This window comes from Pocillopora damicornis, chromosome 1 (assembly GCF_964200805.1).
Source record: "Pocillopora damicornis chromosome 1, jaPocDami1.2, whole genome shotgun sequence".
Taxonomy (NCBI): domain Eukaryota; kingdom Metazoa; phylum Cnidaria; class Anthozoa; order Scleractinia; family Pocilloporidae; genus Pocillopora; species Pocillopora damicornis.
In genome coordinates, this window is record NC_142670.1 from 34,519,496 (window position 1) to 34,541,087 (window position 21,592).

At 37.5% G+C, this 21,592-nt stretch overlaps 2 protein-coding genes and 1 long non-coding RNA gene across 7 annotated transcripts; 2 read left to right on the plus strand and 1 right to left on the minus strand.

Moving 5' to 3' along the window:
* Positions 1 to 3,830: 3,830 nt before the first annotated feature.
* Positions 3,831 to 6,795, plus strand: LOC149053478 (uncharacterized). 2 transcript variants are annotated; one of them, XR_016185566.1, is made up of 4 exons: positions 3,839 to 3,932; positions 4,116 to 4,289; positions 4,553 to 4,629; positions 5,544 to 6,795. It is a non-coding gene; the product is annotated as an uncharacterized LOC149053478 (long non-coding RNA). The 2 variants fall into 2 exon arrangements; XR_016185565.1 differs by having other exon boundaries at positions 3,831 to 4,289.
* LOC149053479 (uncharacterized) lies at positions 4,293 to 8,890 on the minus strand. Of its 2 annotated transcripts, none has more exons than XM_089202669.1 (3): positions 8,798 to 8,890; positions 6,568 to 6,709; positions 4,293 to 5,447 (listed from the first exon to the last, which is right to left on the minus strand). In XM_089202669.1, the coding sequence occupies exons 1-3, from the start codon at positions 8,827 to 8,829 to the stop codon at positions 4,743 to 4,745; spliced, it is 879 nt and encodes a 292-aa protein (XP_089058795.1). In that variant the 5' UTR covers positions 8,830 to 8,890; the 3' UTR covers positions 4,293 to 4,742. The 2 variants fall into 2 exon arrangements, with proteins under 2 accessions (XP_089058795.1, XP_089058801.1); XM_089202675.1 differs by lacking the exon at positions 8,798 to 8,890 and adding an exon at positions 6,971 to 7,263.
* Positions 8,891 to 8,956: 66 nt separating this feature from the next.
* Positions 8,957 to 21,100, plus strand: LOC149053480 (uncharacterized). Of its 3 annotated transcripts, none has more exons than XM_089202569.1 (10): positions 8,957 to 10,643; positions 12,104 to 13,737; positions 14,314 to 14,362; positions 14,535 to 14,694; positions 15,490 to 15,822; positions 16,418 to 16,577; positions 17,212 to 17,274; positions 17,704 to 18,931; positions 20,185 to 20,348; positions 20,737 to 21,100. In XM_089202569.1, the coding sequence occupies exons 1-9, from the start codon at positions 8,990 to 8,992 to the stop codon at positions 20,190 to 20,192; spliced, it is 5,289 nt and encodes a 1,762-aa protein (XP_089058695.1). In that variant the 5' UTR covers positions 8,957 to 8,989; the 3' UTR covers positions 20,193 to 20,348; positions 20,737 to 21,100. The 3 variants fall into 3 exon arrangements, with proteins under 3 accessions (XP_089058695.1, XP_089058690.1, XP_089058698.1); XM_089202564.1 differs by having other exon boundaries at positions 8,958 to 10,643; positions 20,179 to 20,348; XM_089202572.1 differs by lacking the exon at positions 16,418 to 16,577 and having other exon boundaries at positions 8,958 to 10,643; positions 15,490 to 15,643; positions 17,182 to 17,274; positions 20,179 to 20,348.
* Positions 21,101 to 21,592: the final 492 nt, after the last annotated feature.

Genomic DNA, 21,592 nt, shown 5'->3' on the forward strand with positions numbered 1-21,592 from the left:
TTCGAAGAGGTCTTTGTAGCATTTATAAAATATTATTAGCGACTGTTCTATGCGTCTATGTTCCAGTGTGTTCATATCTGCTGTTTTAAGAGTTGATTCGTAGTTAATGCTTCTCCCCAAGTTCATTATTGTTCGGAGACCGTAGTGGTTTGCATCTTCTAACTTCTTATTAAGAGTTTTGCCGATGCCGATTAGTAGGGAATTACAATACTCGAAATACGATAAAACAAAACTCCTATATAGAACTAGCAGTGTACTGGAAGGCACTGGGCGTTTAAGGCGGCGGAGTGCGGCTATCTTAGCAAATACTTTCTTTAACGTCTCATTTATGTGTTCTTGAAAAGATAAATTATTGTCAAGGTGAACTCCGAGGATCTTTAGGTGCTCTTTAATGTCGATAGAAGCGCCGTTAAACTTAAAGTCATAGTGGTGGGTACTTTCGCCAAGGACCATTGCTTGTGTCTTGTCTCCGTTGGCCTGAAGATAGTTGTGGTCAAGCCAGGAGGATAGTCTTTCCATGTCTTGGTTTAGCGAGAACTGGAGTACAGTCGGGTTTTTTTCTGCCATATACTGGGTAGTATCGTCTGCGTAGAGACGAAGAGAGGAGTCATTTACAGCTTCGTTCATGTCATTCATAAAAATGTTAAACAAAAGGGGGCTAAGAAGACTTCCCTGGGGGACGCCACAGCGTATAGGTGTCCAATTGGAGCAGCTGTTGTTGCATATCACCCTTTGTTTTCGTTCGTGTAAAAATGATCTCAGTAGTTTGAGGGCTGTGTCACGTAGACCATATGCCTTTAACTTTGCAAGCAGTAGATTGTGGCAGATACAGTCAAAGGCCTTGGACAAATCGATAGCAACCACACCCACTTCTTGCTTTTCGTCAAGGGACTTTCTCCAGTAATCTGTTAGTTTTATTTGAGACTATGGATTGTCGGAGGATTTGAGCTGGTTCATATTAAGGTCTCCAATGAACATAATTTCCTTTCGTTTGGCATATATTTTCTCTGCTGCTGTCGCACACGCCGGAATAAATTCAGTGATTTTGCATTTTCCGGGAGAACGATAACACGCACATATTAGAAACCAGTTGTTAGCATATCCTTTTACATCCAAGCAAATAGATTCTATCCCGTCTGATTCCAGCTTGATTTGTCGGGAGGCTGTTACATTTGATCTTATGTAAACTAGTAATCCGCCTCCTCCTTTTTTCCTGTCCTTTCCTAAACAAAAGAACAGAGCTCATTTCTAAATGCCGCCACGAAAATAAGTTTTAGTTAGCAAATTTCACAAGCTGCCAACAATAGCTCTATAGAATCTTTATTTCACATGTAGATCAGATCATGTAGCTCTTTGGCATTACAAAGTTTTGCTTTCATGTCTGAATTGAGCACTCTATCAAGGAGGAGTCATGTCTTGCTATCGTGCATTCTCACTAGTTTATCTAGTTCGAGTCCTCTGGCATGGCTTGGATGATACCACAATTGTGGAATCATTCAGGTTAATTAAATGCTTACACCTCCTTCCTCGGACATAAGTCACAAAATACTCTGGGAAGATGCATGAGATATTTAAGGAGCAAAAATTTGTTTTTCACTGGTGTGCCTTTCCTAATTTGGGGAAGGAAAGTGCTCAATTTCCAGCACAGCATAGAAAGAACAGCTGGAGAGAAAAGGAAACGAAAAGATGCAGAAGAAGCACTGTAGTACATAATATTTTCTTTTTGTCTGTGACCTTTGTGTTACTACTGTCACCTATGGCTTGCTAATCTGAAAGGTCAAATACACACATGAATGGGTCATATGAGATTAATCTCAGAATACTTTTATGACAAACATGATAACAGTTCAATCTTGGCTAAATTGAAGATGGTTTAGAAGTTAACAGTTATAAGAACATTTCACTAACATATGCTGCTTTAAAGGAGAAAATATATGCAATTCTGCATTTTTTGCTTTCTATCAAGCAATCATATGTTGGCTCCTTATCACGATATGACACTTCCATTTCGTCACGTTCCAAAAAAAAACTTGAGAAGTACACTATTGGTCATCTTACACTGCTATATTTACCTATTACAGAAGGCTGGAAACAAAGATTTTGTTTTCAAGAAAAGAAGATTTCTTGTTCAAGACACAAGGAAGTTTGACTGAAAAACAGATAAAAATGCAAGAAATTTTATTTTTTTCAGAGAACAAGGTAGTTCTACTCATGTATAAACAGAACGAATCCGGTTTAATAAATCAGATATGTGACATGATTCCTTTTCTTCCATCCCCACTCAAAACAAGCAAACACACCTATGGAGGTTCCAGTCTGGTCTGCAAATGAAAAGGAGGAAGGTGATCACTGCAAAATTAAGCATTAGGGTTCTTATTTATAACATATTGATTATTGTATACTGATATCAAGAAGTTAAGGTTGCAAGTAGCAGCCAGCTGAGTTATAGAGTTTTATCAAGTCCACTATTTTGTTAAATTTGGAGTTACCTTGTCTTGAGAGAGGGAAATTGAGGAGCTGTAATATACTTATCATCAATTAGGGACCACAAAGAAAAATTTGTTCATATAGACTTTTGGAGGAGAGGGGTAAGACTTGTGACAAGCTGGCAGACATATAGATGAACTTTACTGCTAAATGGGTTACAATATAAAGTGCTCAGTATTTGGATCAGCTATGGCTCAACTTAAACTTTGCTTTAGCTTCAAGTTTAATCCTTTGTGGTTTCCTTTCCCTCTGTTTATTTTTCAAGTTATGTTACACAAAAGAACACAAAAATGATAAGGAATGCTTTTGAATACTAAGAGGCTGGAATAAGCAAGAAATCAAAACTGTATTTTAAACAGTACAAATTCAATTTGATCTTCCAATGATATTTAATTTTAACCATTGATAGAATTTGTTATTTAAATTTATCCCCTCCATTGTTTTGGATATTGTGAGCAAAAACAAGCAAATAAACAAACAAACATTTATTAACAACTGTAACCTATTCTGATCAATTATCACAGAAAACATGGTATACAATGGTTTGATTCACCAATGAGGCAAAGGCCTTTCACTGTCTATCCATAACAAGGGAAATAATTTGTAAAATGTAAGACATTCTGCATATTGAGTGTATACTTATTCATCCATGTAAAATTAAAGGTTACTTGAAATAACTGTGAAAGATTTATAAGATTTTCAGACCCCTTGTAACAATTACTGATGTGCTGATTTGTAGTACTTAAAGGTTATGATTTTAGCCGAAATAGTGGAAGAAATTTCTGGATCTGGAATTTTATTGCAAATATCTGTTTAAGTCAGTTAAAAACTCTCCTGTTTTAAGATTACATGATTGCCACACCAGAACCTTTTGTGTTCTATATTGTGCACCATGTTATGATTATGGTTTCAATAATAAAAGGTGCTGACTTAAGAACTTTGCAAAATATCTCACTCCTGACATCCACCAAAACTACCTAACACCTGGGCACCTTTTAAATACGTGAAATACCTGTATAAAATTGCGTAAAATGTTTTATAATACTACAATCGAAAAATAAATTAATACTTACCATTTCTTGAGTTAAAAAGTTTTGACGCAATTTCCCAAACAAATAACACACCCAGGTCATCGGGATAAGTCGGTGTATTGTCGATCGTAGCTTCGTAATTTTCATTTAGTCTAGTATGTCATGAGTTGTCCAACATTCCATCTCAGTCCCTCTCGACTGAGGTGGTTTTGGTGGATGGAAATCTAATTCATGGCTCCGGTCTGTCAATCACATGGTTTCGCTGAACCAATCAGATACCGTTAAATTATGAATTAATTACAGCCATCTAATTGTCCTACAAACAAAGTCTTAAGGGAAATTAAAGAAGTATTTATCCTCTGTAATATTGTGGTTTTTAAGATGTGCATGGGGCACATGCAATGCTGATGATAGGTACCCAGAAAGACTGAATGGAGTTAAACTAATTTTGTTTCCTAAACCGAAAACAAACCGCGAAAAAATGTCTCAGATGGATAAATGCCTGCGGAAGACCTCACAGGCAACTCAATACCGACCGAATAAACAAACACAAAGGCGTTTGTTTACACATGTATTAATTCTTGTCGTATTTATTAGTCTGCAGAATTTTTTTGGAGAGAATGGACCAATTGAAGAACATCCAGACCCTATTCCAGCCGACGGATCAAAGCCAACGCTCGCAAGGAAACCACCAACGAAAAGAAAACGACAAACCGTCTTAACAGATTAAGTAGCGAAAAAGCAAAGACTGAATGAAGACACACTAAACATGTACGTACAAATTGACATTTATTTTCTTTCCATGTTCAATATTAAAGCTGATTTTTAACTCTTTATCACTAAGCCTACTCCAAACGGTAGCTCAAAACTTAACTTATTTACTTTGAATTCACAATAAATAATAATATCAACTTAAGCGTGAACGTAATCGTCATTTCTGGTTTTTACTAGAACTCATTTGATAATACAACTTAGCTTATACTTTTGTAAACTTTTATACTAATCTGAGTCTTCTTTTTGATCGATGCCTACAGAGTTCTTGACAATGACAAAGAAGACGAAGAAAACAATCACTGTGATAACTCAACTGCAACCCAGACAAAAGAGCTTTGTAAGTAATCTTATTAAAATTACCTTTTCTTCTTTTGTTTATCCAAGAAAAGTTTTCCTTTTTTTTTTAAAAAGTCAGCAAGATTTGTTAACATTGATTCCATAAATGTAATATCATGGGAAAAGTCTATTTACATGAATATCTTTCTTAGTGTAAACAACAAAATCACAAAAGTCACAGCCTGTTATCATTAGCTTACCCTGTACTTGAGCATAGTATTCATGGTCTTTCTTTAAGCAAAGTAATCTAGTTGTTGAATCCATTTGTAAACAAAAATTATCCAGCTTGTCTAGTGCTTCCTTAATAGTATAATCCCTAGCAGTGTAAGGGCATTTTATTTCTACTATACTACTCTTTCCATCATTGCAGATTTTACCATCAGGTGTACCTCTAAGCGGAAAAGAAAGTTCTTTATTTATTACAAAACCACACTGATGAAAATTCCTAGAAGGGTATTTTTCTAGATATTTGGCCTTGGCATTTTTTTCATTTCTTTTTCTATAATCAAGAGATGGAGCAGATAGTGATTTATTTCCACAGAAAATACTGCTTAAGAATTTATCGGATGGCATTGCTTTTCTTTTTAGCACACTACCAAAGTTAGATGCTGTAAGCCTGCTTTTTCTGGCCTCAAACCATTGATCTGAATTAGCCTGCTCTCTTGTGCTTACTTCAGTGGGATGTGGATCAACATTACTATAATCATTATTTAATTCTTTATGCTCAGCTAGCAAGTGTACAGGAGAAGTATTGTGCACCAACATGTTTCCACAACCTTGAGAGTCTGGTGCTACTTGTATTACTTTTAGATTCTTGGTCTGAAACAATAACAATAAGAAATTAATAATCAAATATCATTTAAGTATAAATATCATTGTTGAATTTTGAATTCAATCTCTTTTTGTTTTTCTCAGGGATATCTCCACAAGATTTTTTATCTGCTACATGTGAAATCAAGCAACTGAAGTCAGAACTTGAAGAACAAAAAGAAACCATAAAAGACCTCAAACAGAAAGTAGAGATGAAAGATAAAAAAATACAGCAACTCAAAGACTAACTTGATAACATATCTTCATTTGGAACCAAAACAGTTTTAAAAAGGCAAATGAAAATAAAAAATATTTTTAAGTACTATACTAGCATAACATATGCAAGATTCTTGGCATTGCTAGCATATTTTGTCCCTGGTAATTCAAGGTTGAAGTGTGTAAGTGGATTTTATGAACTGATCAAAACACTGAAATCACATGGGTATGTACAGGATAAGGATGGCATGGCTGACAAAGGCTTTACCATTGGCAATGAGCTACAGAAATTAAGCCTCTCACTGAATATCCCTCCCTTTGCTCAAATAGGTTGCCAAATGTCAGCTTTTGACACTGCCTTAACTAGTAAAATTGCTAAGCAGAGTCCACATTGAAAGGGTAATCACCAAAGTAAAAACCTTCAAAATTCTCTCACGTCGTATACCAACAACCCTTTTTAAAAATATAAATAAAATATAGACGGTTTTTTGCTACTTAAACTTGTTTCAAGACACTTATTAAAGATAAAGATAAGTCTTAGGGTACTGACAGTAAGGCAAAGTAATGTATTTTCTAATGATTTGGAATGCATATGCAAGTGTGCTCTTATGTAAAAGTCCTCGGGCGGCTATACTCCAGGGAATAGCAGTCTTTATATGAGAGCAATATAGTAAGCTACATGTATTGTAGTCATCAAAGGTTAATCTCTACTGCCCACATATATTGAAGGAGAATAGGGAGAATATAAATTCTAGTCTCTATGTGTGCATGTTCTTGACCCATCAAGTTATCTAGTCTCGCACAACAAAATGATTGATTACATTTGTTGTAAAGTTTCTTTCTACTTACTTATATATAGTACACCAGGATGATCACATTACAAAGATTGTTTCCTCAATAAATAGATAGATACCTGGTATGATAGAGCAGATCCCATGTAAACTTCACTAAAGGGAGTTGTAACTTTTGGAGCCTCTCTAGATAAGACATACTCTAATGGAGTTCCCTCTAGATCTTTCAAATGTTGAATTTCCTCAGGTGTTATTTTTTGTAACCTTAAAAAAGGTAAAAGTTGTCAAAGTTGTAAGGAAGCTATTGCAAAAGTATCGTTACAAAGAAATAAAGTTGTTATCAAAGTAAATTTGTGGTGCTTGGTAATTCACAAATGTATATTTCTATTCATTTGATAAATAAATGATTAAACAATGGAATTAGCATAAAATGGCAGTATTTAGTGCTATTTATGTTGCACACTTTAAGTGTTTGTACTCTACTGTGTTACCATCCTATTGTTTAGTCTATGTTTATGTCTTTACAGTATAGGTTTCCTTTTTCTGTTCTCCAAAGGTCTGGCAACAACAACATCCTTAACAGGTGCTGGTTTTATTTTTGTTCCCCTTGGTTTGTCCCACTGCTGTGGAAGGCTAGTAGAGCTTAACTGATCTGGGACATGTGCAAGATTGTGTAGCTTGAACCCTTGGAGAGATTTGATTAGTCCTAATATATGGGAACAATGGCCAGAAAGTCTGTGGACAGAAAAGACAACAGTAAGATGAAAAAAAAAAAACAAGTTTATACAGTTTGAATAAGACAGCTACGAATGTTAGGGGAATTGTTTTTCATTCAGTAACGTACTTCAGTAATGTACAATAAGTTTGAATAAACCTCGTTTAGAAATCGTAAAACAAATATATATAGTAAAAGTTTTTCAAGATCACCCGCTTTGAGCAACCAGAATACACGAATCGAAATTAAAATTATATGATGTTATAAAAACGGCTAAAATATGAAAATTTTACTATCCAGGTAAGATTTATCTATATTGTATAACGATCGTGACTTTCCCTTTGACCCTGTATAAAACGATTTAATATATTTTGAATCTGAACGTCGAATCTAGCTTTAATCTTAAGCTTTTTAAAGCGAATTTCGCAAGGTTTCCTTGTAGATACAACTTCAATCTCGTACTTACCCTGCCGTACATGTGCAGCCAGCGTCGTTGATGCTATTTTTCGAGATTTCCAGGGTAAGTCTGTGAGGCTTTTCGCTTTTTCTCTTAGATCTCTAACACTTATTATAATATAATTCAAATAGTACGCGCGCTCTGATCGGCCATAAAACCATTTTACATAAGCGTATTGTTACGGTATTTTCCAAACCGCCAGAAAGATACAACTCGTACAACTCAACTACTTTATTGACCAACGTAATAACTACGAAGCGATATCGACAAACAATACAATAACTATCTTTTTCACTTATCTACGGAGCGATATAAATGCTAATACAATCAGTATCCCTATAACTTAGAGCCCTTTACAAATAATATCACTTAAATCTCAGTGCACTACCGCACAATTCACAGTTCTCTTGAAAATCTTTAACAAACTGTCGACGTCCGTAATTCTTTCTCTCACGTAGCCTTCCACACGGCTTTCAATTCCAATAAACAACTCTGTCCAGCTCTCGCTCCTCTGGGCTCTTCGCAACAGCAGTTATAGCTCACTAAAAGGCCTGTTTCTTTAAGCTAGCGTGACTCCTTATATATCTTTCGGAAAAGTTCTAGAATGTTCTAGAGATCTGTAATATTGTTATTTTTAGAAACATTACACTATGATTACATCATAACAAAAATATGCTGAGTCACGGTTCTAGAAGGTTCTCCTTAAAGTTCTCGCTTAGTCATCATGACTAAATGTTCTAGAAACTTCTTCGTTCTATTTTTAATAATTATGTAACGCAACGCACTCTAAAAAACATGGGCGCTCTCCATAACAGTATGTAAACACGGTTTTCGTTCCTCTTTCATTAGTTATTTTATAAAAGAAATGTAAAATGGTTTCCGTGTTTACATAGCCTGATGTAAACACTTGAGAGGTTGGGAGAACACTCGATAAGCTAGAAACCACTCCGCTTCGCGTCGTGGTTTCCTACGCTTATCTCGTGTTCTCCCAACCTCCCGCGTGTTTACATCAGGCTATGTAAACACGGAAACCATTTTACATTTCTTCAGCGTCAACTCGAACGACGGCAATTGTGTCTTCGAAAACTTTAATTTCATGAGTATAGCCTGGTGTGTAATAGTTTAAGCCTCTTTCGAGGCATTTTTTCGAAAAGTTTGAACTTTTCGGAAGTAAACTTACAGAGATTTGATCAGAGATTTTCCGTAAATCATCTGAAGCGTGAAGATAATTGCTTTGTTTATTCAAAACACCCGCCATTTTCTTTTCGCGCTATGCTTTGTTTGTGGGACAATAGCAACGGTTGCTAGGGAAAGAAAGCTTGAAATTAATGAGCGGAACCATAAATGCTGACCGAAGTAGAAGTTATCAAAGATGGCGGCAGTTGGTATCGAAACTGCGCCAGGTTTACAACAGCTTTTCAAAGACATTTCTCCAAAATTTAAACCTGTAGAATCAGAAAGTATTGTGAAAACTTTAAAAAAGAATTATGGAGGGAAATTTGATCAGCTGGATAGTCACGATTTGATGAAATGTTTTCAACTTCTTGAAGAGCACGGCTATGTATCTGACAACAAACTCAGTCTAATCGAAGACTTCGCTGCTACAAAATCTGACCAGGAGAAGCTCATTAAGAAAGATATAGATCGTTTCAAGGCCTCACGTTTGGGTAAAGGTGATCCAGAGAAGAAGTTACAAGGACGGAGTGAAGAAATCAAAATAATTAACAAAAAACTGGAATCGAAAGACACCGAAGTACTAAACTTGTTTGGGTCGTCTGGTGTAGGAAAGACAAAGCTTGCCACTGAAGTTTGCTCACAGTGGCGAGGGAATTATCGTGTTTTTGATTTACGAGAAGCAAAGGATATGACAGCGATCTATTACAACATGTTGTATTCTCTCGAACTAGTAATCCCAGTTGGTCGTGTTGATCAAAATTATGTTGTTACCAAAGTTATTGAGAAGGTTGAAGAGTTTAAAGATAAGGAACATTCCGTTCTGTTTATGCTGGACAATGCAGACCTCTTTACCGCAGGAAAAGGTAACGAAGGGAAAAACTTGAAAGCGGATTTCATCGAATTTTTGGCAAAGCTCTCAGGAAGCAAAGGAAAACGATCTCCTTTAAAGCTGCTTCTCACCTCTAAGACTGAGTTAAGAGGTCCCAAGAGGATGGATGATTTTGAAGTGGGTTCGCTAGAGAAGACTTCTTCAGAGAAACTGATTTTTCCCAAGGGAATGACAGATGTTAAACCAGAGCAGAAGGATAATTTAATGAGTATCACAAAAGGATTCCCTCTATTTCTAAAAGGACTAGGAGCTATTATGCGACAAGAAAGGAAATCTCCAGAAGAACTTATTGCAGAAGTTGTGCATGCTCCAAAAAAAATGAAAGTGGAAGACCATGCAATTGGAAAGCTTGCTGGTTTTGATGAAGAAGGAGTGGATGTCAATCAGATGTCTGCAGTCAGTTTAATGTTTGATACACTTTCCACAGAAAGGTTAAAGTTATCTGCAGTAGTGGTTTCCTTGTTTCATGGGCCTTTCTCTGTGGCAACAGCTGCAAAAGTTCTTGGTATTGACCTGTCAGAGGCCATTGTTCAGTTAGAGGGTCTTGTAGCCAGCGAAATAATTTCTGTTGTTGATGAAGAAGCAAAAGAAAGGAAGTATGTCATTCACCCTCTCTTATGGAAGTATGCAGACAGTATCAAGAATCACGAAGATTTTCTTGCTCCTTACATGGAGGCAAAAGTACGCTTTTACAAACTCTTTATGTCCAGGATGGAGAAAATTGCCAAACTGATTGAGCCACAATATGTCAAAGCATTCCATTTGTTTGAGAAAGACAGAGGAAACTATGAGTTTACTATTGAGATTTCCTTTGAGATACAACCAGAGTATCTCATTTTTCAAAGTGAATTCCATGACAATGCGTTGCTTGCATCTCTTTTCACTGCAATGCTGACTGATAAAAAAATCATCAAGGTGTTTCATTCCTGGGCTGAGATGTGTGAAGACGATGGAAAATCAGGTGAGGGGCAGTGAATCTTTTCATGTGATATTGATATTGTCCAAATCTCATATTTAGCTTTACCTTATTGTCTGGGGAGACATTTAAGATGTTTCTTTTAAACAGCTTACATGTAGTTTTAACTCATTACAAAAGTTACCTTATCTTATTATATGGCTAGATTATAAGTCCTGAGGTAAACCTGAATATTCTGATTGGATCTTAATTGGTTGGGATTTTGCCATTTAAACAACCAATTTTTTTCAGAAATAGTTAAGTGCCATGTATTTTTGTGTGCAATGGCATCAAATCCAAAATAAAAAAGTTTAGTCCAAGTTCTGTATAATAAATTACTTACAGTACTTACCTTGCTTGCTTGCTTGAGCCGTACTGGTGAACATTGGTCCCTGTCATTTAAGTACAGAAGGAGCTATGCTCAGTCCATACAGTCAATACTGGCTAATATACTTCAGTATGGCCCTTATGCTCAGTTAGTATGAAGTTATTATCTCTTTTGTAATTAGAGGCAGTATTATTATCTCATGGGAATTCCTATTATATAAACACCTTCCTATATATTTTTGCTTTTGTCTGAACCCCATTATCAGCACTCCTGTCCATCATTGAATCCCATGTTCTTAAGTTTAGACATAAAATTCAGGTTATCATGTAACCTTGTGGCTTTCTGCCATCTATGGCGGTTAATGTAATGACACATGGCCATTTAAACTGTTATTGTAGTTTGGCAATTGGAACAGTAGAGGAGGTCTATATACAAGTAATTAAAATTGGACAGAACCACTTTCAGATTACACAATGTGCACAATCATCCCACCAAAATGTCAAACTTGACTTATCTGGAACAGCCAACTAGATTTTGGTGCAAAAGCTATGAGTCGCTGAAATTTGAGTGACTACCTTATTTTTTACCTTGCAAATCAAACTCAAGAAAAATCTTTAGTGAGCAGGCTATCCAGGTTCTGATGAGCTTTAGGCTGATATATTGAATTAAGGTCACACTGTCATGGCACCTGCAGTTATTTATGTCTCAGTTTTTTGCTACTTATTCTTTGCTGCTGATACAGTCAATTGGAATTTTTGTGTTGTGTAGCACAGGGGTAATTTTGCCAATAATTTTTAAGCCAGCCTGCACTGTGCAATCAGTTAAGCTGAAATTATTCACCCATTTACTCCCTGAAGTCCTTTACCATCACTTATTTGATTCCACAAGTTAACTGAGAAGAAGCCTCTTAGGAGGGACTCTGAGGAGAAAACAGATAGAAAAAAAAATAGTAAAAAAACAAACAAACAAACAAACAAAAACAAAAAAGTGAAATTTTAAATCACTACCTGGTGAACAGTTATTGAAAACACAAAATGATATGTCTTGTGATAATTTACACTTTGTTATTTATAGATACTGAGCACACTTCATCAGTAGTGATATCTGTTTATTAGTTTGATTCTTCATCTTTGTATAGGTTCCCTTTGCCGAGCGCAGTTGAAGTCCTGGGAAGCTAGGAAAGTTTCAGATGTTGACGGAACAGAGAGAGGATTTGAAACATTGAGGGAAGCTCTGAATTCACTGGAGAAAGTTGAAGATCAAAGTAGTGAATCCTTTATGCTCACCAAGGGGCTTTACTTGCAAGCTGAAGGTGAAATCCTTTGGAGAAACAGAGACTATAAGAAAGCACTGGCAAGTCTGGAGTTGTCCTTAACTTTCTCTGAACCACTGCTAAAGGAGCATACTGATCTTGCAAGGTGCTACAATGCTATTGGAAACAGCTTTTTTCATCTAGACCAGCCCAGGAAAGCGCTTGAGTTCTATGAAAAAGCCTACAAAATGCAAGAGAAATTAGCATCTGAGAATCACTTTGACATGCCAATGTACAAGAATCAGATTGGAACTGCGTACGAAGGCCTTAAAGATTATGAAAAGGCGGTTCAATGGTACAGAGATGCACTAAGTCTTCTGGAGGATCTTAAACTTTTAGATGATTTGGACGAGGCACTCTTCTTAAGAAATCTTGCCAATGCACTCATGTTTCAAGACAAATATAAAGAGGCAATTGAACCTTCAGAGAGGGCTTACAACATAAGGATGAAGCTTCTCGGAAATCACCCACAGACTGTGCGCAGCATTTTTCAACGAGGAGTCCTCCAGGCCAATCTTGAACATCCAAAAGAAGCTTTGAAGCTGTTTCTTGAAGCATGGGAGATGGAAAAGTCACTTGGTGTAGGAAACCATAGTGAAGTGTGGCGAAAGATTATCACAGGAGTGGAAGATATGTGTGATTGGACATTGAATTTTCTTCGAAAGAGGTCATTTAGGAAAGAGGCTTTCAAGTTTTGTCAACGTTTCTGGGAAGAGCAGAAAGCTTCTCAACAATTCACTTTCAATATGTTTAACAAAGGCATCGTTGATGCTCTGAATGATCTTGCTCATGACAAGAAAGACAAAGCTGTAGTGCAAAAGGAAAAGTTTTGGTTCTACGAGGTGAGGTGCAATGCCAATGAGAGAGAGTTTCAAGAGGACTTTGAATTGGAAACTGATAATGACGCTCTCTGTGTCATGCTGAGTGAGAGGGAAAATCTCTTGGATGACACAGTGGTGCTCTCTTCTCGACTTAAGGAATGCGAGAAGGTGAAGAAATACAAAATGGACAAGGTGGCTTTGTATAAAATGTGTCTGGTGAGAGTGGGTTTCCTTGGAAACAAAGAGGATGGGTTGGACAAAGCGTCATTGAAGATGAAGGTAGAAGAACTTTACAAAGAGACAGGACAAAGAGGAATGATCCAGAATTTTCGGGAGACATTGTTGGATTCGTGGCAAAAGCAGTGGGAAGAAGGAAAAGGTAACGAAGAAACGGAGAAGATCGACTTGGAGAGGGAGAGAACAATTGAGGGAATTCTCAATCTCTGCCTGGAACTAAAAAAAGTAAACATGTACAGACGGTATGGACAAGAAGCATTGAGCTTTTATGAGGAGATATGGGAGATAAAACATGCTGAGATGAAGGACCGTGAAATGAAGAAGTTTCTTCGTAAACTCAAAGAGTTGGCATCGTCCATTGAAGATTACACGAGCGAGAAGTTTTACAAAACTGTATTACAGGTAAGATCACGCTTATTTATCAACAAAAGTAAACATCGACCTTGTCTGTTGTGCGAGCAGCTTTTTGTATCAGCTGTTTTCTCTTCACTTTGCACACGACTTAACTCTTTTACTTCCAAGATCTTATTAGTGATTCTCCTTACTTTCTACCAAACAATTCTTACGATGTTATTTCGGATAATTTGGTTTTGGATCAACTTGTAATATCCTTATGGATATTTTTCTTTATTCTCACAACTTTTCTGTTTGTTATTGCATTGGTATTGTAAGGAGAACTTCTGTTTTGGTCACTCTTGGAAGGAAAAGGGCTAATCTTCTCATTTCATGTATGTGTTTGTTCTGTTGCGCTCTGTTTTCTGTTCTGATTTGATGTAGTTACCACTGGCGACAAATCCTCATTGTTGGACACTGATATTACAAACATATGAGCTTGTACATTTATCGGGATATATTAGTAAACATGAACTTTTTTGATTCATGATTTATCGCGGCAAACAGGTCCACGAATTCTCCTTAAAATTTCAGATACTTGTAGTTTCTAAGCTTCTCTCTGCAACTGTTGTGTTTTGTTTCCAGGCGCTGAATGAAACTGGGAGACATCCAGGAGCCAAATTAAGGCCAAGAGGTACTAAAATTATGTAGAATTTTGAATTTTCGTGAACTCGAACATCTGAAAGAGAAATATTATGATGGTTCATGCTGCCAAAGATCTAGACTTCCTTCTTGCCTAGTTTTCAGTTTCCATAGTTTTACTGATAGCAAATTGCCTTCTCCTGACCTTCTATCTTCTCCTATAGTTGCACAGACTTCTCCTACACTGAAGGAAGAGGAGAAGATTAGTGAAGAAGAAGAATTGGAGATCGAAATTGGTTCAGAAGAAGAGAGTGAGGTTGGAGCTGAGGAGCGAGTAGGCACAGATAAAGATGTTCAAACCGAAGACAGAACCATCACCTTCAAGTAAATAACAAAATTACGTTTACCAATATCTCATGCTTGAATAGTTATATAGATGATTGGGGAGACGTGCTCTCTGATTGGTTGGGAATTCTCCGTATTTTGCTATACTCAACCTGCGAGAATTGATTATAATAGCGAAGAACTGAATTGAAAATAGCCACTGTGTATCTTTTTACTATGTTTCTGAGGAAGAAAACAAAAGAAAAATTCAGTTCCTCTGATACTTACTCTAGAGAGAAGAACAAGAAGAAACATATACCTTAGGCTTAGGGAGTGGTCTAAGTAGTTGGGCAGTCGTCCAAAACTTTACAAAAAGACAGGCTCGTGTATGTTTTTATTTTATCTTGTTCCTAACCTCAAACTGTTAAGCATCTTATTTACTTTTCTCACTGTCTGTCATGGAATAAAAAGCGAGAAGCGTAGCCAATAAGGTTGCAGCATTTGGATAGAATGAATGTAGATTTATACGAATATCAAAGAATTCTGCATTATTTTCTCCGTCACCCTCACGAAGAATTTTTCTACGATTGATTGTCAGTTCCGTTTTGATCAGAGGTAATTCTTAACAATAATGATGAAAGTGTCAATGACAGCGACACATACAATAGCAGTGGTGATGACATTGGCATCGGCACCGCCACGCTTTCTCTACGGTAGTAAGTTAGTGACGAACAGATTACTTTCTAAGCTATCGGTAATTTGGGAAACTAACCACCTGTGAAGCGCTTCTTTTAAATGCAAAAGAAGATGTTTTTTCGATGATTTTTAAAATGATACCTTATCGTTTTCTCTCAGATTTTTGCCTTTGAGGGTGGCTGCTAATCTTGCTGGTGTTGATGCTGGTGATGTCTCTGATCTGGCCAGGAGACCGATGAAACAACGAGCTGGGTTTTTAGCTTGCATGTGTCAGGATGTTCTACCCGAAAGATACTTGCTGAAGCTATTTTGTTTCCCACTTCGTTTGAAATCCAAAGTGAATATGGATATTGCAGAGCTGAATTACGATGTGATCTTTCAAGGAGATGGAAACTCGAAGAAACCTCTATTCAACGAAGACGAAATGTCTGTTTCTCTTTCAAAAGGACTGAAGGTACACGAAGGAGGAGATACTGGCAACCTCTCCTTAACGTAAGTGTTTGCTACTCATATCATAATTACTACCACTTGGTGCTGTTTTCTGTGATGTATATTTCATTTTGCATATTATATAGGGCCTCAAGCAGAAACCTTCAGCTGTAAATTGTTGTTCCAGACCCCCACAGCAAATCTGCACTCCAATGACTCCCTTAATCTTTGAAATTTATCTTAGACAAAGTCGTTTTGGAGTATCACCGCCAAATGAATTAAGATAAAGAGATGATAAGTAACTAGAATATAGAGGTTACGTTTAGAACACAGGTAGGTAGAAAGGCCAGCAAAATATGCAGAATTTAATCAGGAATCAATTATGGCAGCTTCGCTACTGATCCGTCGGGTGGACATCCCACCAAAGAGCTGTTAGTGTCATTCTGTTAGAAGCAGCATCTTACATGATAGACATATGGTCATAGGGTGTGGTAATGAGTTTTCGTTAAAAATGCGCGACAGAGAGATACGAAAACTGGGCATAAATTACTAGAGCAACTCGCAAAGTATAAGCTCAGTTTGTTTTTCTGTAGACAAGAGTCTCCGTTGGATTGCTTTTACACCAACGGAGAATATGTTATTTTCTTTCTTGTGTCAGGTTTTATCATGATGGAGAGGACCAAGATTATGTGTTCGTTACTATTGAAGATGAAAGTAACATGTCAGTAGACTTCTTGAAACGGCTTAACGCCCAGGATAGGACAGACCCTGAATGGTTATGTACAGTTCCCATTATTATTCGAAGATCTCCATCGCAGGTATTTCTTTTTGTTTTTAGTTGGATTGATCTTTCTCAATTTGCAGTAGAAAGGCACAACAACGAATGTAAACTATGCCGGATCGACACAATCGTCATCTTAATTCATTAGCGGCAAACATGATTGGAAAAGCTACTTCTAAGAAGTTAGGTTGTTTTCCTCACTCATCCCCTACTCGATTACAGGGGTCATCTGTACGTAATTCCTTTGGTGCAGATTTGACGTTGTCAAAATGACATACAAAGGGCTTAAACTTCATCCTACTTTGACTCACTCTTCCCTTTATTGTGATAAAAATATTAACACCTTCATGGTACAGTTATAGTAGAACTTATTGAGAAATTGTTGACTGTTTATTTTTAAACTATTATTCGACAAAAAAGAAGTAGACGTAGTGGTTATTTACACGATTCACAGCCGCCCCATCAGCGGATAAGCGTTAAATTTACATCCCTTTTTGGAGCTTAGTTAGGTCAACCTAGAGCAGATTTGTATTAAACGTACTAAAGGTGTTGGGTTGAGTTTAAGAAAAATGTTATCATTACCTTTAAATCTAACATTGATAACGTCTGAATGTTTTTCATTTAGTTGTAAGCAAATATTGTTGGTGATTGTTGTTATTTTGTTTTTAAAGGATTCATATCTATCCTCTCAGTTCTTTCCACGTACAACCTTACCCAGGAAACCAGAAATGATTGTGAGTTTGTGTTGCTGTGATTTTGCATGAATCCTTATATTTTGAGCTTAGCTTCATGAAAACTGCTCTGTGATTGACATTTGGTGTGACTGACCACAAAGAAGTCATATAGATATACTATGCAAACTGAAATTGCCAAGTAGCAGTCTTGTTAATTGAATCTTTGAGTATGTGCCGAATGTGGTCCGTGGTTGTCTTTTTTTTGTTTTGTCAAGATAGTAGTCACTCGGGTATGGAGTCATGAGAAATGTTAACACGACAACTTCTGAGATTGTCTTGCAAAGCTACGGCAAAGAAAGCATTACACAGCATCTTTTTTATGTGTACATTTATCTACGTCCACCTTCTTCGTTCTACAATTCAAATGATTTGATTTGAAAGTCCGTTGTGATACTTTTTTCATTTAAAGAAATGGTGCTTTTCTTACAGGCGCCTTCAAATATAACGGACATGTCACAAAGCGAACGGGGAACTCGAGTTAATCCAATAGGGTCCGACTCAAAATTGAAGGTCTCTCTCTTGGCAAGTGAGTGGAGTTCGTTAAAGGGAGGATTGTCCACCATTAACAGATACCTCGCCATTCAATTGGGCGGGCACTCTAAAGTGGAAGTCACTCTCCTCGTCCCACCGTCTAGCTGCTCTGAAGAGGAGAAAAGACTCGCACAAAGCCACAGTGTTGCCATCAGGGAAGTACAGAGTCGTACAGGTTACAGTGACCCCCTTGACTGGCTGATAACTCCACCGAAAGACCTGGAAATTGATGTAGTAGTGGGTCATGGTCAGAAGCTGGGTAAACAAGCCCAGTTTATCACAGAATCACACGGTTGCAAGTGGATTCAGGTAGTTCATACCTCACCTGAGGATCTAGGAATGCACAAAGATTATCCCGAGGCCATTTCAAAGGGTGAGGAGAAGAAAGAAACCGAAGTAGAGTTATGTAAACAAGCAGATGCTGTTGTCGCAATTGGACCTAAGTTAAAGGAGACCTTCTCAGCTTATCTTAGCTCCTGTGGCAAACAGCAAGACATAATTGAGTTCACTCCAGGCATCTTCAGTGAATTTTCGACCATAGAAGATGCAGTAGACAATAAAAACTTTAGGGTGTTAATCTTTGGTCGGAGTGATCGAGAGGACCTTGAAATCAAAGGATACGATATAGCTTCTAAGGCAATAGCCGAACTGAGCGACCCTACTTACCGCCTGATCTTTGTGGGTGCACCTGACGGAAAACAGGAGGAGATTAAAGAATATTTGCTTCGGAATGGAATTCCTGATGACCAGCTAACTGTAAGAAAGTTTGTGCAAAGCAAAGAGCAATTGGAAGAATTATTTCGGGAGGTGGATCTGTGCATCATGCCATCAAGAGTGGAAGGGTTTGGCTTAACGGCCCTGGAGGCTTTGTCAGCTGGTCTTCCCATTCTTGTCAGTGGCTCTTCTGGATTTGGAGAAGCACTGTGCACTGTGCCATCAGGTAAAAAAGTTGTTGTTAAATCTAAGGATCCCAAGGTATGGGCAAAGGAAATCGCCGGTGTCCGCCAGAAGGAAAGACGACAGCGACTTCGAGAGATTCGACAGATACGGCGTTCCTATGAAGAGATGTATGGTTGGGAAAAACAGTGTGAAATTCTCGTGAAGAAGATGTGGGACATAAGTTATGGTAAGAATAGTCTAAACTTTGTGAAAATATTAATTTCGAACTCTTTAAGAGTCTTTTTTTACCGCTTAAGGCCATGTCAAACGTGTTCCACTACTACGTTAGTATCACGTGATACGGAGAATGCGAAAGTTTGAGCTTTTTGTTGGAATAGGGAAAAATGGTAAATGTCTCATCACGAGCACGGAACAAAGAGTAAAACTGCGATTCATCAACGTAGAATGGAACCTCAGACCTTCGAGATCCTTGCTCCGATTCTGTACGACAGCTGAGCTCCGAGGAGCTTTACTGTGAGTTAGGCTGTTATCAAATTGATATGTGACAACTCTCTCTATTCCACCACCAAACACATAATTTGTCATCTTTCTGATCCTGGTTATCAATTGATATCTATTTAGTTAAGGAATACACTTATTATCTCCTCAAACATTGCTGATCCTAGCAGTACGCAGGGTGCCTGACACGTAGGAACATTTAAGTAACGGCTTAACTCACAAGATTCGTTCCTTAAAATTTAGTTCTGTAGTACAACATCGCAGCACGGAATCTAAAGGTCTGAGGTTTCGATTCCTCGTGGGAGAACCAGATTTCTCTCCTTTGTTCCACGTTTTTGTGAAGACGAATACAGTCGAACCTGTATTAAGCGGTCGGTTGTCAAAGTCCCGAAATTTGTACTACTTTAATTACTGTAATTTTCACCTCTGTTAAACGGTCACCTCTATTAAGCGATCGTGGTCACCCTTTACTGATTCCCAACGGCCTGTTTGTATTGTACCCCCACCTGGATTGAACGATCACTTAAAGTGGGACCACTCAGATTAACTGAACTAAGAATAATCTATTACGTATAAGTTTATCCATATTTATCTTACGAAATCAATGTTGGTAGAATTTTTGAGCGAGTCAGCATTTATGCCAGCATGAGTGCTCAATGCTGGCATAAATTTGAGTTAAGGTCTGAAAGTTTGAAAAGAAAATATTCAGCTTAACTCTTTCTGTCTTCCATTTGATGATTGAACGCTCCAAAAACAAATGGGGAAAAAGTATCCTCAACCGGCTTTTGAACAGAGAAATGTAGAAACCTAGATTAAAATTTAACCCTGGGTTAGCGCTAATCGGCCCTCCAAGAACTGGTCCCTGAAGTGTTGGCTAGCTTCCTATCCGCACATGGGAATTTTTCTCACAGTCTTCAAAAGAAGACCGCCTCAAATGCTGGTCCATTCACTAACAGGAATTTTGTCTTGTCCTAGTTGCAGGAAATTGAGTCACTTGCAAATAGAAGAAATTGAGGAAAAAAGGCCAAAACACGCACAAAAATAACTTTGGAATTACGCGTGGAAATTATCCTAGTCAAGTACAATAGCTAAGGAAATTGTCAGATATATCGCCATTCACCCTTGATCAAGCAGTGCCTTCATAGGTGAGTTTTAGCGTGGGGCTCTCGCTTGCTCTCTTCCTTTCATTGTTTAGTTGTTCATTACATAAATATCGTGTCTTAAATCTGGTACTTTTTAAACCACGTTTACGTCATACATAAGTATATCCGATTTCATAACTTACATCACACAAAAAATAAAAATAAAAAAGGCAAAGATGCACTGTAAACATGCCTATTTGGATTTCGTCCGGTCATCTCATCAACTTGACCTGGGGGATAAAGCAGGTTCTTTTGCGCTAATTTCCATTGCATAATAGGTAGAGGTAGGATAGAATGCTTAATCTAACTTGTGTGCACTTGTGTGCACTTGTGTGCATGCTTAATCTAACTTGTGTGCACTTACCTTTTTGTCTTTTTATTTTCGCCATAGATCCTTAACATGACAGTAGAGCCGACCTTTAACGTGACAATAAACAACTCAGATCAAAGTGTTATCAAAGAAACCTCTGTGGCTCAAGATTCTTTAAGGCTTTGTGGTGCTGTTCACTGTTTTGGATGACAGTGCTCAACCCTATGAATGGAAATATTTCTGGAACAGCAATGAAACAGCTTAGAAATTCCCTTAAACTTGCAAACTCTTCAACCCTAGTTTATTTCACCTGCATAGATTTCTCGGAGATATTTTCCATCGTATTCCGGCTATTTTTTTTTTGGCCTCGATTAAGCTGAAATTTAATTTAAATGTCACTTCTGAAAATAAGTAAAATCAAGAACATAAAATCATGTTTCTGTGACATGTGTGTTTCGTTAGTTTTGCTTCCACAGTATGCCTTCTTTCTTTGCCTTTTCTGATAGTAAATGGCGATTTTACCTAGTGCTTATTTCATGCCGTTCACCTGCCCAGTCCCACCATCAATTTTGCTCGATCTGTACGATCATGCGTCTAATATCATTGAGCCTGCTGTTACCTCATGTATCGCTTGCGGTCAGCAGCTACAAACTCGTCTTACCTGTAATGAAGTTTCTCCCCTTTCCTCAAATCTTGACTACACTCTAAGCTTCAGTGGTCGCAAAGCCTAGTTTTCGTGCCATCGGATATCTCTCTCGGGGATTATATCTCAGGAGCAACAGAAGAGCGTTTAAATTTGAGTCGGCTCTTTTGGTGTACACAACGAAAAATCAATCTACACTGAACGCAAGAAACCCGTAACTCACACAGCACAGAACAGTTGCAAGAACAGACAAAGAAACATAATTTAATCCGCCCTACAGCATGAACGTATAAA

Bases quoted from the DNA above. Each gene is read 5' to 3' on its own strand.
- LOC149053479 (XM_089202669.1), bottom strand. From the start codon at position 8,829: ATGATTTACGGAAAATCTCTGATCAAATCTCT. The intron at 6,710-8,797 runs GTAAGTTTACTT...ACCTTTTTTAAG, and splicing joins AAATCTCTGATCAAATCTCT to GTTACAAAAAATAACACCTG. The intron at 5,448-6,567 runs GTATCTATCTAT...TTATTGTTTCAG, and splicing joins GATCTGCTCTATCATACCAG to ACCAAGAATCTAAAAGTAAT.
- LOC149053480 (XM_089202564.1), top strand. From the start codon at position 8,990: ATGGCGGCAGTTGGTATCGAAACTGCGCCAGGTTTACAACAGCTTTTC. The intron at 10,644-12,103 runs GTGAGGGGCAGT...ATCTTTGTATAG, and splicing joins TGAAGACGATGGAAAATCAG to GTTCCCTTTGCCGAGCGCAG. The intron at 15,823-16,417 runs GTAAGTGTTTGC...TTCTTGTGTCAG, and splicing joins ACTGGCAACCTCTCCTTAAC to GTTTTATCATGATGGAGAGG.